At 35.9% G+C, this 19,554-nt stretch overlaps 1 protein-coding gene across 4 annotated transcripts in view; it reads left to right on the top strand.

The window, feature by feature from the left end:
* LOC108677480 (complexin) overlaps positions 1-19,554 on the top strand; it is a 135,991-nt gene extending 116,437 nt beyond the window's left edge. For 2 of the 4 annotated variants that reach the window (XM_047883515.1, XM_047883516.1), the window contains 5 exons: positions 4,523-4,686; positions 13,210-13,345; positions 14,573-14,626; positions 16,243-16,266; positions 19,069-19,554. In XM_047883515.1, coding sequence (XP_047739471.1) covers positions 4,523-4,686; positions 13,210-13,345; positions 14,573-14,626; positions 16,243-16,266; positions 19,069-19,088 — 398 coding nt within the window. In that variant the 3' untranslated portion in view covers positions 19,089-19,554. Of the gene's footprint in view, positions 1-119; positions 552-4,522; positions 4,687-13,209; positions 13,346-14,572; positions 14,627-16,242; positions 16,267-19,068 lie in introns of those variants that run through there. The other 2 variants (XM_018165699.2, XM_047883517.1) reach the window with 2 other exon arrangements.

Consider the following 19,554-nt stretch of genomic DNA (forward strand, 5'->3'; position numbering starts at 1 on the left):
TTCTGGAAAACATTTGAAACTTTGGAAACTTTTATATTCCAGCTTCCAAGTTACGCAAGGTAGACTTTCATATTCGTTCAGAATAACCATTTTTCAAAATGTTTTTCTTCGCAGTGAATAAAAATTCAGATTTATTTTTCCGCTATTGTCTTTTAGAAACTTTTTTCTAACTCTTGACTAGAATTTTGCTTCGCATTTTCTTGGAACTTTCTTGAACAAAGTGTAATATAGTCACACTTATAAATAACTTAAGATATAAGATTATTCGTGGAAGCCAATTTAAAGTGAAAATAAGAACCCATTAAATAGAAAACATTTCGATATTTTACTTCTATAAATTACTTCAAATTCAAATTAGTCTTTGAAAAAAGTTTCCTGTTCTTGTATGTGAATTTACTTCGAAAAACGAGAACGATTTACCTCATTTGGATTCTGAATCTAATCGCAAATAACCAACGCAGCTTAAGAAGGAATATTTTTTGAGCGGAACGAAGAAAGACTAGAAGCCGCCGCCATGTTCGGGATGCTCAATCCTATGAGTGCCGTCACCAGTGAGTACCAAATTACTTGTTTATTTACCACCTTTATTTATTATGAGGATCTAGATTAATTTATGATAAGATTTTTATCGAAGCTTATTATTTTTTTTTTGTTTGTGATATATTGAGTATTAATTAGAATTCTTTTGCTTCCTTCGTTTTGTTAATCTAATTTACATTCGTTGATGTTACTGAGATTATTTTTCATCAGAATTGTTTGGTAATTTTCTTTTTGTATATAATTTTTTCTGTTGTATTCTAATATTTTAAAAAAATGTCAGGAAACATTAAACTTACATGAAGCCTTATGCAACATTAATTATATACCCCATAAACTTTCTTTACAAACAGCATTTAAAATCTCTATGCAGTTCCTAAGCAAATCATTAAATCACTGTTGACATTTGCGAAGAGGCAATTTAATTTTGTTTAACGAAGGACTCTCAGGCTTTGAGTCAATTTCATATCTCGGTCTGTGACTTACAAACACCAATTGGACCAAGAGGACACTTGGCTCTGAACCAACACGGTGCTCCATGTCTGCAATTGACCGATGTTATTGTGAGACTCTCCGGGACTTCTTTTGCGAGGTCTCAGTTTGTACGGCTTTGCTTTCAGGCAGTTGGGAACAAGTGGATATTTACAGGAATTTTCTTCTCATATTGAAATTTTTCCATTTGGCATTGAATTGAATTTTTTTCCATTTGGCTGCTATTTTCCAATTAATTTCACGAGTGCATATTTTAATCTTGATTCATTTGTAGCACGTGAGTGGAGATTCGCTTCAGTTATTTGGAAGCATATTAACTAAAAATAATTAAGTGTAAAAATTTTATTAATTTTTGTCTGTGTAGACAGTGGTAAGGATAAATATCAGTCGAGAACTAATTTTTTTTGCTGATGAGCGCGGACATGGAAAACGTGCTCTTACCATATCTGGTGTATAAGTGAATTGTGTCTTCATTCAATTTTTAATTTGATAATTTAATTTGTGTATCTAATGTAGATGATCCTTCCTTAGCTTTCAGCAATTTTTGTCAGGCTAAATTGTTGCTATGCAGGTTTGTTTTCAATTACGTTACTCTGTAAATTTGCACAACAATGTTTACATAATAGATTCCTTGAGCCTCATTTGATAAACAAAAAGAATTGTACTCAATTGAGTACCGTATCGAGAAACTCAATCATAACTTGAACATTAAAATGATTTAAACGTGTAACATAATGATTTAAAGGTGGTACATGACAGGTTTAAATGTGGTAGATAAGCATAATTATTCATCTTCGTATTTTATTTATATACAAACTATTTAACAACTAATTAGCTTTAGCTCCAAGCAGACTCCATATCTTCTCTTTGATTCGCTGAATTTTCTCCTGTCATCCGCTGTCAAAGTTTTTTCCTGTCAAATTCGCTGTCATCCTCGCAATTGTGCGTTTCGGATGTTCAAACAATTAGCCGAGGCCATTCAAATTGTGCGGACAGACCATTGTTCTTGAAAGCTGATTGTTCTTCATAAAAATCTGAGTAGGCTTGATTATGTTGGCATATAACAGAAGACTTACGCGAGTTGGGATCTTATTTTAGTTTCCCCGACTTTGAAACGAGTAATTCAAGTGAACTTTGAGTTATTCTTAAGTTTATAATGTCCTGGAATACCCGACGCAGAATAATTTAAAAATCAAGAGTAACGCATGGAGAATTCTTCTTCGAGCATCACAAAAGCACCTCTATTTGCTATCCTCTCCATAAGTTATGGGGGGCCGATTGGATTAGCAAAGTTTCGCGTTGATTTTCTCTCCAAATAAAAACAGGCATTTCGAATTTTTATCGATCGCAAAATACAACACATAAATGCATAGAAAAATTTTAATGACACAGATTTTATTTAATTAAAAGTCATCAACCCGTGTACGTGTATGATAGTTATTTTCAAAACAAATTAAAAACTCGAAGTAAGCATAATTTCTCGCAGAACTCACTCTTTTACTCTATCACCCTCTTGAAAAATTATCCCCATTTTTGTGAGTTTAAATTGGGTTTTAAACATAATATTTCCGCGGAGGCAGCAAAAAAACAGTGGAACAAAGCAGACTTCCAGGGCCTCTTTCACATCAGGATCAAGTCCTGTAGCAGGACTTTACCGATCCGTCTCAGTGATGGACCAAGTCGCAAAGTTGTGCAATAGGAGCGGCGTTACCAGCCAGAGTCAACAGAACAACGTCTTGAGACAACATGAGTATTATCAGTCCTTGTACTAAGAAAACACGAGTGTTAGCATCCATTTATTGGATTTGCCCTTTCTCGTATTAATGACTGGACCAATTTCGTGCGAGTCGTCCTGAATATGAGATATGTAGACGATACTTAGACAACATTATGTATGTTGATCGTTTGCCGTTAACTTAATATAAACTCATAATAACCCCCAGTGCAACCATAATCAGTACAATGGATTTTATATGAAAAATTGTGAATGGGCCATGGGATAAGCATGCTCAGCTACTGAACCTTACAGACGCAAAATAATGATATCTAAAGCAACTACGGACAAACACAATGCATTAAAATCTACACGTCACGCTAGGAAAAATGTATACGAAAAGTAGGTTTAAATCGAAAGCAATGACAGTAAGAGATCGAAGTAATCAGTATTTGGAAGCAGGATTTTTATGACAGAAACTGCTTGTCTGACCAGCAAAGCAAAGACGAGCGGTGCCAAGTTACCGTCTTGGAGTACGCAGCTTGTTCTCGGCATGGGCATTGATCGGCTTCAAGGATATGTATACACTGTATTATGCAACCCATGCATGCGCGATCACTTGTCTTATGTTAGAGCTACTTTAGATTACATAAGAAGGTAGTAAGTAGATAACTTTCCGCTTTTCAAATCGAAAAATGTTCACCGCGAATTCGAATGTGTCCAATATGAGGTCGTTTCCAATATGAGGTCGCAACATATATTTTTGTAATATCTGGTCACCTTTTACTTCAAAGTGGTTTCGTTGTGCACAAAAAAGAACAGTGGAACTTTTCAGTTGCAAATTACTTCATTATTCACACACAAAATAGATGAATGTAATATAAAGTCCATCTTCGAGGATAAAATTTAAAGGCATTACTTTCCCGAGAAACGCATGTTTAATTGATAACTGAACGCAATAGGTATTCCGTCATAACCTTTTCATTTCCTTCTCAGAAGTTATCTTTCTTTGGTAGAGAAGATAGTTTTTTTTCGGAATTGCTAGACGAAACGAGGTACTGTGTAGTATTAAAAACTTACAGTCCTTCTCTGGAGCCTGGCTCGCAGTAAATCTTCACAAACTGGCTTCATAGAGAAACTTTAGGTTCCGGTACAAGTTAGGCTCGTTAACTAAAAAAATTTGTTAGCTTTGAAAATTGTCAGTTTCGAACGTGTGAATGTCGAGAGCAAAGGTACCACAGTGTGTAATGCTCATCGCTCTTAGTCACTCACAAATATTCAGTTCCATGAAAACATAAAAGACTTTAGTGCACTTTAATTTACGAAAAATCACCACAACTTCTGTCGCCAACTTAACAGCAGAATAGTTCGCGAAAAAAATTTGAGAATCAACATAATCTATAAATTATATTTTAATAGCATTCAAATTCTTAAAAATGATAAGATTTTCCTTCCTACATTTCCCGAACAGTAATTATGATAAATTACCACTCTTCCAGTATAATATTTTTATTTTCATGGAACCCTACTTAAAGATCTTTTCTAATAATTCAACATGATTTTTTCCATGATTCAAGTTCCATAGTATGCGACGAGTTACGTGAGAATCAATTGATGAATTTTTTAAAACATTTACAACCCCGAACATGAAAAATCCATTATAACTTCCCTGCGATATTCAAACATGAATGCTTCATAATTTAATCAACTTTATCACAATTTAAACTTTAACTAACTTAACCAACTAAATAACTTCACGAATTTTTATACCTGGCTCAGGCTCGATGGGAGGTGGCGAGAGCAGCGAGACCGACAAGGAGAAAGAGGAAGAGGCCGAGAGGGAGAGACTGGAGGCTCTGGCGGAACAGGAGGAGAGACGTAAGGAGAAGCACCGCAAGATGGAGGAAGAGAGGGAATTAATGAGACAGGGTATCCGGGATAAGGTGGGTTATGTGGCATTGTGTATTTAATAACAAAATATTGGTAAATATTCTCTTTCATCTCAGGATATTAAGGTATGTCATGCATGTGACATTTTGTATTTAATAACAAAATATTTGTAAATATTCTCTTTCATCTCGGGATATTAAGGTATGTCATGTGACATTTTGTATTTAATAACAAAATATTGGTAAATATTCTCNTGACCCGCAGTGGGCTCGCTGCCCCATGTTACCCTAATAAGCCCAGGAAATTTTCTATGTATGAAAAGTATATTTAAACGTTCGATAAAATCTGGAAAATGCCACAGTTCATAGATTAGATTCCCATAAATTAGCAAACATCATTAATTCGTCTGCTAGGGGCGTTGATGTAACTGCTAGTCGTGAACAAAAACTGAGCAAAAAAGTATGTCATATTACATTCAGAGGACCTGAGTGTGTCCATAGTAAAGTTTACGATTGCTGCACGGCTAATTTGGAAGGAAAATGTACGTGTACATCCTATAATCTGTAGTTGCATATGGAGAACATTTGCAGTTTTAAACATGAACGCACTGCGTTGCTAGCGCGGCCGATAGATGGCCCGCTACAACCTGACGGTCGGTCAGTAACATATTCAAGTCATTATTGCTTAAATTATCATGAACTTCTGTAAATTCCATCAGTTCGCGGCACTATTCTTTCTGTGTGTGTGAGTAGTACCATATGTTATGAACATACAGCATTGACGGCACAACATATTGTCATCTTACAATGAGTGTTCCCTCAATATTTTGTTTGAGAATATGAAAAATAAGCAACAAGTAATTGCATAAGTTTGCAAAATTGCATACTTATGTGTGCATAATAATTGTGTAATAAGTATGCATTATTTCATACTTATGTAACATAAAAACTAGATCATTTCAGCACTACCCTTGAACTAACATATCGGAGCATCCAGAATCATGTTATTCGTGAACCTTACTCATGGGATACTCAATAAAATCACGCAGAATATCATTTCGTCGTAAGAAATTTGTATGGCAGTATTACTGTGTTGGTGATCAGAATGCCCGCGACGATGTAGAATCCACGATGCTGAATACAAGCCAATTAATTCAGCGGCTGGGCGATAACATTTAATTTAGACTCGTAAGTGCCACACATAATGCGTAAACGGACCGCAAATCCGGGATTATGTGCGTCTTAATTTATTGTACCCAAGGGTGGCGTAATTGTTTTGATTTTCACCTATTTTGTTTATTGGACGATATCTAAGCTACTTAAACTATTTTGGTTATTGGACGATATCTAAGGTACTTAAATCAAGTTATCTAATGTTCTATGAGCACACTTACTTAATTGAAACATGAACTATAATACGCTTAATTATCATATGAGTTTACTTCGCCTGCAAGCGTTCCTCTGCTGTAGGAGTAAAAAGAATGAAATCAGCTCAGTTTTGTTCTGTGCTGCCACGTCTAGATAGCTGCTTTGTTTGCGCTGAATTTACAATCTAGGGTTCGTATTAACGAGAGTACGAATACTACCACTAGTCTGATCAATATTGTTTTAATTCGTCAGGAATTACTTCAGTGTCTAGCGCTTGATATGTTTCCTGATTGTCTGAATGATTGCTGATCGTCTGGAGAGTATTCTACACTGCATGTAGGCAAAAACTTCTGAAAAAAATTCACGAATATCCAAATGTATTGGCCCAATAATTTAATTCTCCTTTATACTTTTCGTTATATTTAAATGAAAGCAATTTAGCGTCATGATCTTATGTTAAACGATATTTTTGGTTCAAAATGTGACCAAATAATAAAAATGCATGGATTACCATGATATTTGAACACATATAAAAAATCAAATTTTCAATAGACACTATCAAAGTTTTTTTTTAATTAATAAATATCATCAGGAAAATCTTCATGCATTGTTAATAATTTATTGCATGATTTTCCATATAATATCCAGAAACGTGTTCCATGAATGCATAAATTCATCATTATATATCATCATTTGTCTCGACGAGCGATGGCTCTTTTTTCTAAAAAAAGTTCATTACCAATGTTTAGTTACGAATAATTAGACAAACGTAAAATACGAAACATCGTTGCTAGTGTCCGTGAACAAAATGTTTCGCAGAGTTTCACGCGCTCGGCGAAGTTGACGCGAAACGCGTCCATCGCTTCGCATTTATCAAATAATTATTAGTTATTGATTTATTTATTTTTGATACGAAGGCCTGACAGCTGTCGACATGTCACTGATTTTTAAAATGCATTTTGATTGCTCGAACACGTCGGGGCTTAATTTGGCAGCTCTAATTTTTATAAATTTTTTTTTTGAAGTAAAAATTATACCCGACGAGCGGAATAAGAATTAAAATGAAGCTTCTACTTTCGGAGATCTGTAACGTTATTCGTGAGGAAAATTCGAAATAATGAGTGACCATAATCAAGTTTTGAATTCTAAAAAATATAACTCAGTACTCACTGCAGTGAGTGACAGAGAGCGCATTTTCTCGTCGACGAAAATTTGAGGTCACGACAGACGGACGGACAGACAGACAGACAGACAGACGGACGGACGGACGGACATGGCGAGCACAATAGTGCATTTTTTCCATAAATGAGAAAATGCGCTAAAAATGGTATAAGCGCTTTGGGTAGCCATTTTGGGTTTTTACTAGAGTCTCCAAAATTATCACAAAATGAAACCAAATTTAATTCCTAATTGACGTTCGATAGTGAACACGACGAAAATAGGTTACGTAGGTGATCAAATTGAACTGATAGAATTAACGATAAAGCATATAACGGCAATACATTTCCTATCAATGCAGGTTGATGGCATATTTGGTACGACTTTTCTATAATATTTTTTAGGATAATATTTCAACAAGCAAATGTGAATGCAGTATGCGGTAAAATGACAGAATAATTCAATCTGATACCTAAAGTTATTCAATCTAATACTTTAAACGAATTTATAATTGCATATTCATTGAACTGATTGCTTTGTCAGCCATTTTCCCACTCTTTTTGACAGTTTTATTTGCGTTTAAATTCATGATAAACTCGCGATTACGTAAGTAATCAAGTGGTCTTAGTACTTTTTTAACTCCATTCTTTTTACTTATTTTGCTTTCAAGTTTAAGAGGCAAACATTTTTTAATTTGTCAGAACTTTATTTAATTGTTATTATATAATGATAATCATAAGAATAATAATATTAATTATAATATAATCAAGTTATATATGTTCTCAACCAAGTGATTTCATAGCTAATTTTCACGTGTTGGTAAAAGAACGTGTCCGAACTTTTCAACGTTCTAGTTCACCTCAAAGGGGATAAATCGGCGGCTTAATTTTTAATGTGGTTTTTATCTGAGACTGAAGATGATCACAAGCCTGCCTTCCCCCGCTGTCAGTTGAATGATGGATGGTGCCTGATTGACATAGCTTTAGTTTAGTGTTCTAAGATATGATCTTTAGTGTTCTAAGATATGATCTAAGATTGATCATATCTCAGAACACTAAAGTATTGGGAAATTTTAACTTCACTCTCGAAAACATTATTTATATTCTGAATTTTTTATTTTACGTGGCTGCATTTATCATTTATTACTTTTATGCTGGGATTGATATTATAAATGGAAATTGTTGTTATATTTTTCGCTTTCTTTAAGATAAGAGGCCTATAAATGCTAGACTTCGAGAATGCAAAACAATTTCTTGATTTTATAAAAACATTAAAGCGAACATTATAGTAAAACATCATTTTATCTTAAGTATCATTTTATCGTGTATAGGTTTAATTTCCATAGTAAATTAATGTAATACACAACTTCCGCAGTCACTGGCCGCAAAAACTTCTCTTTCGATCAATAATTATTATTCCGTGTGTGTGCACATTCAATGAGTGCGTTCCAATTGCACTAAAACCCTGCATCGTTCCACATCAATTTCGTCCACGTGCAATATCCGGGATACTCTTTCCCTGGAATTTCCGCGCGAAAAACCGCGTTCAGATACGCGGTTTGGTTTAGCCGTGGCACTAACGAACTGTGGTACTTTGGCTCATCCCGAGCAACCGGCAGTGAAAAATTGCCCCTGAGGTGCGATGGCCGTGATTTGTTGGATGAAACCGTAACCTGACAAATCTACGTTCTTTTCCGCCAGAAAATGGTATCTATTGCCATTTTGTCGAGTCTAGCATTTATGGACCTTTATTTGAGAGTTTCTGTTGATCCTCGCTTTTTTTAAACGCTGAATGGCGTTAAAGGTCATTTGCTATTTTTTCATATAACCATCAGAATTTTATCAGCATTTTTGCTCGTAATTAAATATAACAATGTCTTGTGTTTCGAATTTAAAATTCAAGCTTTGTGACACGAAAATAGAAACGGTTTCTTGCAATACTGAATTCTCAAATATTTCAGAGACTGCAAGCCATATCAGGAATGGATCGTAATTCTCGAAATAGAATCATTTAGCCGCTTGACACAATTTTTTCGTTAGGAAACAATTTTTACCTAGCATTTAAAAATTACCACTTTGCCTCGCATTTATGTCATAGCAACACCAATGAACAGTCGAAATTATAAAATATTTCTTTGTTATGTAGTTCAGCCACAATTTATAGTTCACGCTTTATTAACTGGAAATCGTGATTAGCAGATGTTCAAAATCGGTTTGACCTTTTTATTTCGAAAATTACGTTGCCACTTTTAATATCAGCATCGAATGCAGTCATTAGCGGACAATCACCGAAATTAGGACGATTTAACTGGAAGAAATTTAGCTATTTTCAATTACGGATGAATGTAAGAAACTAATTTCTTACGTGGAGTTCAATACCTTGATCCAATTGAACAAAAATTGTCTAATTTTCTAAAGTTTTAGATGTTAAAGCGAAATGAGAATGCCTTGATGCTCAAGAGAATTTCGTCCAATGTTCTACGCGAAGAAATTTTGAGACAGCCAATGAGCCAATGTAAAATAAAAAAGCCTATGAACTCGCGTCGAAAACACCGACGCAAACACACGGACCTCCAAAATTCTCTGGCATCCTTCCAGCCGAAGACGAAAGAATGCCCCTGATGGAAAGAGGGTACGGAGCCCCCCCCCCCTCACAGCCCCGTGGGGAGACATGGAAGAATGACAGGGATCGTGTTCCATGCCTCCCTCTCCATGGGCAAGATTAGGTGGGGAATTTTGCTCAGTTCCATCCTTTATTTTGCTGCTTCCCTCCAAAAACCGCGAAAAAATTTCAAATTGTCGACTACTAAATTTCCTTAAATCATTGAACTTTGTATGGTTTATGCCACACAAAACTTCAGGTTTTCTCCAACATTTTTCTTCGCTAAACCCCACTGAGAGGGGATAGGACTCCCTAACCCACACTGAGTGTTGATAGGACTCCCCCAATTTCACATTGAGAGGGATAGGACTCCCCGAAACCCTCTGAGAGGGGATAGGACTCCCTAACCCACACTGAGTGTTGATAGCACTCACCAAATTCACATTGAGAGGGGATAGGACTTCCCGAAACCTTCTGAGAGGGGATAGGATCGACTTCCTAACCCACACTGAGTGGGATAGGATTCCCCGAAACTCTCTGAGAGGGGATAGAACTACCTAACCCACACAAATTGTTGATTATAGGACTCCCCAAATTCACATTGAGAGAGGATAGGACTCCCCGAAACCTTCTGAGAGGGGATAGGACTCCCTAACCCACACTGAGTGTTGATAGGACTCCCCGACCACACTGAGTGGCGCTTGGTTGCATGCCACGCTTCACGCCCCATTGCACTGTGATGGCCCGACGACAATCCGAGGCCACAGCAACGAACTGGCAAGGCGCCAACGCTGAGCTCGTCCGTCATCGATTGTGATAACCCGACGCAGGAAACCGCCGAGCTTGAAATTTGGTGCAAGAAATTGCGCTCAAATTCCTAGAAAATATTATGCTTTTTGTTATCCATGAAGGGCGAATTGGCGTGAATTTGTGGAGCCATAATCCATTACTTCCTTGGCTTCGTGACTTGGGAAAAGTCGTTGAATTTTATTTATATTTAAGGCTTTCCGTTTATCCCGCTCTTCAAATCATTATTTCTATGGAATATGTATTTCATTTGCGATGTAATATGTAATGTTTGCATTTTTCTGATCTCTTGGTATTTGTATTTTTTACATAAATGAACTGCTTTACACTGCAGTCCATCCTAAGCTGCGTCAATATGAAAATCGCGGCCGATCGAATGCTTTTTCCCGCTCAGCCGCTCTATTGCCGAACCTAATTAACTTTGTTCATTCAAGCCATCAATTTATATCAAAACTGCAACCTCCAAACTGTAAAGTTCGCCAATCCAATCACGCCACTTTATGAGCCACGCAGGAAATAATAGAAAAATTTCCATAGTCACTTTTAATTGCTATCTGTCGGCGGACGAGTGTCGATGGAGTGCCAATGATGCCTGATAAATGTTGGCAGATGAAGCTCATTACTGACTGCAAACAGACGCTCACCTCCCTCGCCTCCCAACTAGAAAGCCAATATCTTTTAATGAATGACCCCCAGGGTACTCGAGTGGGACTGATATTGCCCAAGCTTAGTATGTTCCGACGATCTTTTTGCCGTTTCAGAATAAGAATGGACTTCATTTGGGATGAAGCCTTGCGTATTTTAGTCTCGTGCTGATATACTGTAAATTTCGCGCAGATTCAATTGTGGGTCATTTTTGTAGCTGTTTTACCCTTTAGTCTGCTATGAGTTACTTTCTTTACGAGGCCTTCAGGTACAAATGGCATTGGAATCGTTTAATTTGTGCCCTCATAAAGAAAATTTCACATCATATTTTCATAACATCTCGTTTTGAGGTGATCCCAGCTAACGATTATGTCGTTGTAAGGTAATTTTTACCTACATAACTTCTCTGAACAATTGGGAAGTTGACGAACATGAGTCACGGAGGGGAGGTTAAAGGAATGGTCGCGTATTTGTTTTGGCCAAGGCCCTTCCTATTTACTGAAGCATTATGGTTGATGGAAGCGTCTGTTCGGCCAACAAGAAATGAAGTCCCAAAACGAAGAGACTTCTAGAGTCGACCACGACGTAGGATTACAACTGGGGAATGGAGCTCTGTGAGGACCAGCCTTCCAAAAGTACTACAGATACGGCGGGCGCGTTTTCGTTTGCGTTCAAGTAAGCCAATATTCCACCTCAAAAATGCAGCGCTCTCATCCGATTAGTGTACGTAATGGTGCTGGTAATTTATTTAATTTCACTGCCCAAGTTTGGTGCAGACTCCACTTGCCAGGTGAAATTTTTTTTCCCCGCTGACAACTCTTTGTGTGTTTTTTTACCTGAGAAAAACCACAATCGTAACCATAAAGTACTTGCATTTTTATATCATATAAAATCACAATTTTCGAACTCAGTAAAAAATCCATCCAAGGAAGGAATCAGCAGCATAAAACACTTCAAACCATTATGATCAAATAATCAAAAGTATACCGAAAATATTTGTGTGTCGAACGAGATTCCAACAGTTTACGACTTGAGCATCAATTTAAAATTGTGTAACAGCGGAATCACGAGATTGTTCAGAGCAAGCCGCATTTCAGAGAATCATCGGCCTCCGATGATTCTTATCCGTGAGGCCCTGGCAAAGAGCTTTCACAGGTTCAGTCATCAGTCTCTGCCTGTGTGAGTTACAAACGCAACTTCATCCATCAACCGCAAAAAAATCTGCTCTGCCCGTTTCACTCGGCCACGACAAAGCTTAGCGTTCCTACACCGAGTTCAGTATAAAGGAAGTTATACCGCTGTTCTCGAAGTGAAGGGTTGGGGAGATTTTTGGTCCAAGCTATATCTCATTAATATATTGCTCGTAATTGTTTGTGAAACATTTGTAGGCAGTGAGTTTCGGTGTGGTTTTTCGACATGGAGGCGTTGTAATATTAGTCGCGGACTTGAATATTGTGTCATTTCAGGAGTCATATTGCATTAATTTATAATTGTATCCCAACATTTAATGAATTCTAACTCTGATTCTATTTAGCGTAAGAACAAGGCGCTTCTTCTTTCAATGTTTCTCCTTCAAATCATTATAATTGTATATTATAATTTGTTCCTGACATAAACTTTAATCCTTCCTTGTGCACCCCATCTGACGTTTCATCACACAGTATATTCATTTCCCACCACTAATATTCCATTTTGTCTTGCACCAATTCTAAACTTGAAATGTTCTACTTTTAAACCTCTGTCCATATTTTTATCGCATTTTCTCATTTATGGAAAAAATGCACTATTGTGCTCGCCATGTCCTTCTGTCCGTCCGTCTGTCCGTCCGTGACTTCATGTTTTCGTCGACGAGAAAATGCGCTCTCTGTCACTCACTGCAGTAAGTAATGAGTTATATTTTTTCATCCATCGCATCTTCAAGCTTTTTCCTACCGTGCATCAACTCCTATGATGAAATTTATATTTTTTTTGTTGATCGTCTGAACTTTTCGCTCTCAGTACAAGATCGAGAAGAAGGTTGAACCCGAGGAGAGCTTTGAGCCCGCCATGCCCGACAACCCGCTCATGAGGAAGAAAAAAACTCCTGAGGAACTCGCCGCTGAGGCCGAGGCTGCGGACCAGGACGAGTTTACGAGTAAGTTGCTGTCAGCGATATTGTTTCACAAAGATATTATTTACGCGACGCACAGATCATCTAATTGAATTGATTTATTCATTTGACTTCAAGTAGAAGAAACGATGACTTAAAATTCGATGGTAAAATTTCCCAGTATTGTGCGTTTTATCCTCTCGCACTTGCAGTTTTCTTGTTGTCGTCACTATACTTGTGTAATTACATATATATAAATATTATTCACTCTAACAATTTAGTTGCATTCAATGCCAGTAGAAAAAAAATGTTTTCAGCAGCAATGTATTTTGCTGGATCGACGATTATATTTTCAATAAACCTTTCTGGGTCTACTTACGTATGTATGTATGTTGAGTTTAGTTCTATAATAGAACGCGTAAATTATTTCAAATTATTCACTGGTTCTCACGAACATAGATTTTTAGATCAGTATACTTTGCTTCCTGAAAGATATTCCCCAGAAACTTGCGACTCATCTTTGTGTTGCAAGAAGTAGCAGTAGCGGAGGTCGTAGTCCCGCGTGCATTACTTTCCTAAGCGGCATCACTCTGCCAGATTGCAGGGCCAGTAATATTTAAGCGCGTTCTCAACTCTGCAAACGTTTATATAATGTCAGACTCCACGGGGGCCTTTGAAATTTGTAGGCTCCTTCCTACGACCGCGCGGCAGAGACAAGAGAGCGACATTTATACGTGGAGCTCGACGTGCACTCTGCTTGATTGCTGCAGTTTTGATCCAGCCTTCTGCTTTCAGCTGAATTTTTTAGACCGATTTTAGAATGTTACGATAGCTTTAAATTTTTGTTACACTGTTTTCACTTTGATTTACTCTAAGATTTCTCGCATGACGTTTGTAAAAAAATCCTCCTCCATCCATGCCTCAATTATAATTCCATGTTTTTTTCTAATGAAATGCCAGTGTAAGTAACGTTTAAAAAATATTTTCGTACGCTTTCCTTGAGCATTAATATGAAATTTCTATTTAAAACACTTGCAGTGTAGCTTTTTCAAGCGCCGGCGATACGTTATATTGCATAAAAAATTCACCGATTTACTGCTAGCAGTCTTCGGCATGACAGAGATATATTGAAATATCTCCAAAAACCAAAAGGAATGTTATTATTATTATTATATAATTTTTATTTACATTATACTAAGAAAGATGTTAAAGATCTCGGTCTTTTTTTAGTTTGCGAATAATAAGTATCAAAATTGTGTCATTTCTTTGCAGAATTGAAAAACACCATCGAGACGCAAATAAGCGAAGTCAAGCAGCAGATCGAAGGTGAGTGACCTACTGCTGGTTCTAAAACACCAATAATATAGAGTTAAAGATTATACTTAAATGTTATGAATGAGAACCTAAATAACGGTGCTTGTTAAACTGAAAATTATTCATTTATGTTTCATTATTAGTTTTTCATGTAGGATTAGCCATTTTAGGGATCGGATTGGATAGAAAATTTTTATATTGAACCACAAAAAGCCCGGATCGAAAAGACAAATCTGCACTGGCTTTTTTTTAGCTTACATTTATGATCATTTTGTGTTAGTTCAGCACTGATTTGTTTTATCCGATATTTGGTAGCTAAATAGATTATTTTTCCTTTTTTAAAAAAAAAAGAAAAAGTTTCTACTGCAACCGATGGTGAGTAGAAAAATTATGAGACATTGAACTCGCCATATAGTTTCCTCACTAAACATTTTCTTCAATCACTGCAATGAAGTAACGTTGCGCTAGACTGTTTGATATTTCAGTAATTATCACCGTAAACATTAGCTTCCTCTACAACGAATATTTTTTGTATATACACTGACTTGAAGGCTCAATTACTTGCAGCGAACATAGTTCAGTTTAACACCTACACTCGCAAATGATACATTTCACATGAACGTCTTGAAAATTGTGGAATTAGAAGAGGTCCTTTATAAAATTCCATTTTGATATCCATGAAACTTGAATAAAAAATAGCTCATTATTTATTATTTGGCCAGTTATTTAGAAATGTCATTTTATTAAATTTGTTGATCGATCATTTTATATATGCTGATCAAAATTCCGAACAAAATTAGTTTTTTTCTTGTAAGGATGCCAAAATTCTTAGGGTACAGAGAGGCAATTTAAAAATCTTAACAATCGGAATTGTGGTTAGATCAACTGATAAAATACTGAAATAAAACCTTAAATTCATTTGGAAAACTTTCTGAATATGTCATGCCGGAATACGCATCGGCAAATAGAACCCTAACATAATAGAATGAACACACATGGCGAGTCTGGTATTACAACATCCTATATCATCCAGTCTATAGGTTTTCGGTTGGGTTTAAAACGAAACTTTTTTGACTGCCCCGTGAATAAAATATTTTATAACCTTTAACTGTTTAATAACTTTCTGTTTTAAACCAAAACACATTTAAATAACAATGGCAGTTTCACGTACACAAATTAAATAGAAAATATATTTGCATACACGTAATGCTCAAAGAGTATTGAATTGTGGTCATTGTAAGCAACTCAAGTAATCTCAAAGCTAGAACTATAAGTGCCATCGTTAATTTGAGGGCTTTATGCACATTTTCTTTTATCAATTATCATATTCCTGCGTTTTCATTAAATCAGCTTTCCTAAATTAACAGTACAACTAAATCTAGCCACAAATTATACTTGCTTTTAACAAACTAGTTTTGAATAAATACACTGTGTGCAATTTGTATTATAATATCTTCGCTACTAGTAGCCTTGAGCTGTACTCATGAAATAAGAGCGTACCTGGGACTGCGTAGAAAGTAAATTGATTTTTCTGATATTATTTTGATTTGTCTCGTGAGTTGCTTTCATTTTCATGCAAACTAACCTGGTTAATTTTTGTCTCTTCCCCTCTAATTGGTGAAAATTAGAAAAATTTCACGTGATTAGCGGGGGTAAGTGCAAGCGTTTGATTCAACACTCTCACTATATCAATATTATGTATACATACTACATATCTCGTATACTTGGCTACTCTATATGTGTCCTCCTGTTTAAATATATAGATCTGCAAAAATGGCTCTATATCTCATCGCTATATTCTTATCTTCCTGAGCCAGCCTTTCTTGCTTTTCCTGTAACTCATGATTTCTTCAGTGCAAGGCGAGTTATCCTTTCTTCACAATAATAAATTTAACGATGACTCTGATTACATAATCTATTACCGAATAAATTTTTATTCCGACCATGCCGCCTCATTACGTGATTTACGTGATATTAAAAATATTATAACGTTCCTACTTATTCGATATTGTCGGGGGTTATCAATTTTCCCCCTCGGAATTGATATTTTTGCAAATTTGTTATCCCCATTAGTTATTCCAGTCAATCGCTTGGGTACAAAATTTTTTATTGGAGAACTTTGGAAAAGTTGTATTGGAAAATATATTCTCTACTGAAAAACTCGCTCTGTACTCAAAAGAGGTCCAGAAAAGTTATAAAAATAAGTCAAGTTGAGGTAACTTAATGTGAGTAATTAACATCCAGAATATTTTCCGGACTTTGAAATTTAGAACGGTTAAAATTTGGCTACAACGACAATATTAATAGTTGTGTCCATTACAAATACATCATTGAATCTTTAATTACATTTTCGTCACAGAGCATAAGATTCTGTAGAATCGATGACAATCTCACTTATGTCAGAGAAATATGTTACTCTATGGAATTCATTTTAGTCGCACGCACCGTACGAATTTTAATATCACTAAACCATTCAAGAAATTTCATTCTACGATATAATTCATGAAGACTTTTCTCGATGAACCACCCTTATGTCCAGCTTTTCTATTTTCCAGATATATTCACTGCCATCCTTGTTTCAATCTTCATTTGCAAGAAAATGAGCCTTACACTTACTCCACCTCCAAAATGAACTTCTTACAAAATTAAATCTTTTACCACTTTTACATCGAGTTTCGATTATTTTCTCCTCATTTCGGTGTGTTTGCTCACCATCCAATCCTCTCGGTGTGTAATGATAGTGTCGTTGTGTCAATGTTTACTTCTCTTTTTTTTTATATACGTGACCTCAGTGTTTGATGTTAACCAACATGCTCAGTAATCGAGTGCACTTGGCTTGCTTCGAATCAAATGAAATAATTAAAAAAATATCAGGGGAAATCAATAGTTCCAAAATGAAGATGATCATTGTTCTGTAATTTGCACAACTGCAATAAATTGCAACCTAATATGAGATTAAATACCTTTTTATTCATCACATTGCAACGGCAAATATGTTCGCTTCCATGTATATACATATCATATCCTGAGCTTCAAGTTCACAAACACTTGATAAACCTAAATCTATTTGGATATATATTAAGCATTTGGCACCGATAGCGAATCGCCATAAGCATTTAATTTTGGTGAAAGAAGATATTCTAATTTTAAGACCAGTCCAAATAAGACTGGTCGACCTAGTTAAACTCTTTCCGCTAGTAAAACATTACTAGCTTATCACATCATCAGCAAAGCTAATAATGTTTCGTGAGAAACATACCATCATAGTTGATAATTGTTTTTAATAACAGATTTTTATTTTAAAAATGCTAACGGGCCCTTAAATAGAGGAATAAAAATGCGCTGTAATTCCCTAAGAAACCTCGAAATTGGTCATTAAATACGATGCGAAATTATGTATCACAACTGAGTCAATCATTCTGCTCTTCTAACGCCTGATCAGACAATATTGTTTCCTACAATTTTCTTACCTGAAAATAATGAACGTATCAAGCAGTGAAGGGTTTGAAATTACACATCGATATCAGTCCAAAATTTAAGCTTTACATGAGGCAATAAATATTCGTTGATCATTTGTATTGCCACACGCTTTTGCCGTTTGCTTTCAGAAAAACATACATTAATTCTCTATAGCTTTTTGATCTATTGGTAAATTCTCTCTAGATTGAGTGTTTTCACATATGCATACACTTCACTCTCTCTCTATCTCTCGGTGTGTATTTTGAATTTTTTGTGTGACTATAATAGTAGTAATTGTATTTCAACGTTTGAACTAAATTTCCATGCTTACGATCTCATTTCTGGAAATTTGCTTCGAATTTCTCATAATTTTACAATTTTTTATTTCTGCCTATAGATTTCTTGAAATCCTGAATGTAGCGAGATGTAATCATTTGAATTCATTCATTCGTTTAAGTTAAATTCGTTTCTTTTCGGTTGCTCGTGAACAGTAGATTTTATATTAATAAAGTTACATTGTGGTCACTTCAGTGGAATAAAAACTTCCATGATTTTTTCCTGCAATACGAGAAGACCGAAATTGAATATAACTCTGTGAATTGTATTAGATTAAATTTCTAGTGCCCACAACATTTTTTCACTGCACATCCTCGATCTTTTCCCACACTCTCAGCTGCTTGAACGTCTCTCTCTATCTGAAATTTTCTTATCACAATCTAGAAAGTTGATATTATAACCTAGATACTTGTCCCACTAGCATTATTTTAGTATAAATTGTCCCTTTGATTAGAATGACGAGTGTTTCCTTGTTTCAAACCTCAGTTTGATTCCAGATGTGTTCTTAGTCCCTGAATAATATATTTTCCCTCAGTTTGTCAACAAAACATTCATTATGATCGGTCATTGATGACACTCAAATCAATTATCCATTAGAGACAGTTTATGAGCTGCAATTTTACAATTTTCTCTGTTGTAATAACTTGTTATTTTTACAGGTAAGTGCGTCTTACAGTAAGGAATCCACCTTCAAAGACGTGCGCAAGGATTCAGCAGCAGAACATGGGATTTCAGCGGCAGCTTCAGGGCTTCAAATGCTAAAGCGTCAACTTCACGTCATCCAACGCCTGCTTCTTTACATTACTTGAGAGATATTCTGTGAAATTTTTGAAGAGATACGAGATAGTCACCGCCGCATTAAAGTTTAACCAAAATTTCAAGGAGGTTTGTGCATTAAAATTATCCATGGCAAACAAAGGCATATTCAAACTTGCCGAATCAGCAGAACATACAGTCTGAATTTTTTCATACTGGACAGTTTGTTAAACATTAATCTTTTTTGGAACACATCTTTTTACTCACTCGTTGAGACATTTAATTTCGTCTGATGTAACTGCGCTCGGCAAAATGAATGAGGTCATATTGTGTAAATAGTGTTTTACTTCTACTCGTAGCACTGATACGCCCTGCGGTGACGCCAGACA

The sequence above is a fragment of the Hyalella azteca genome, unplaced genomic scaffold (genome assembly GCF_000764305.2).
Source record: "Hyalella azteca isolate HAZT.00-mixed unplaced genomic scaffold, Hazt_2.0.2 contig13134, whole genome shotgun sequence".
Classification (NCBI taxonomy): Eukaryota; Metazoa; Arthropoda; class Malacostraca; order Amphipoda; family Hyalellidae; genus Hyalella; species Hyalella azteca.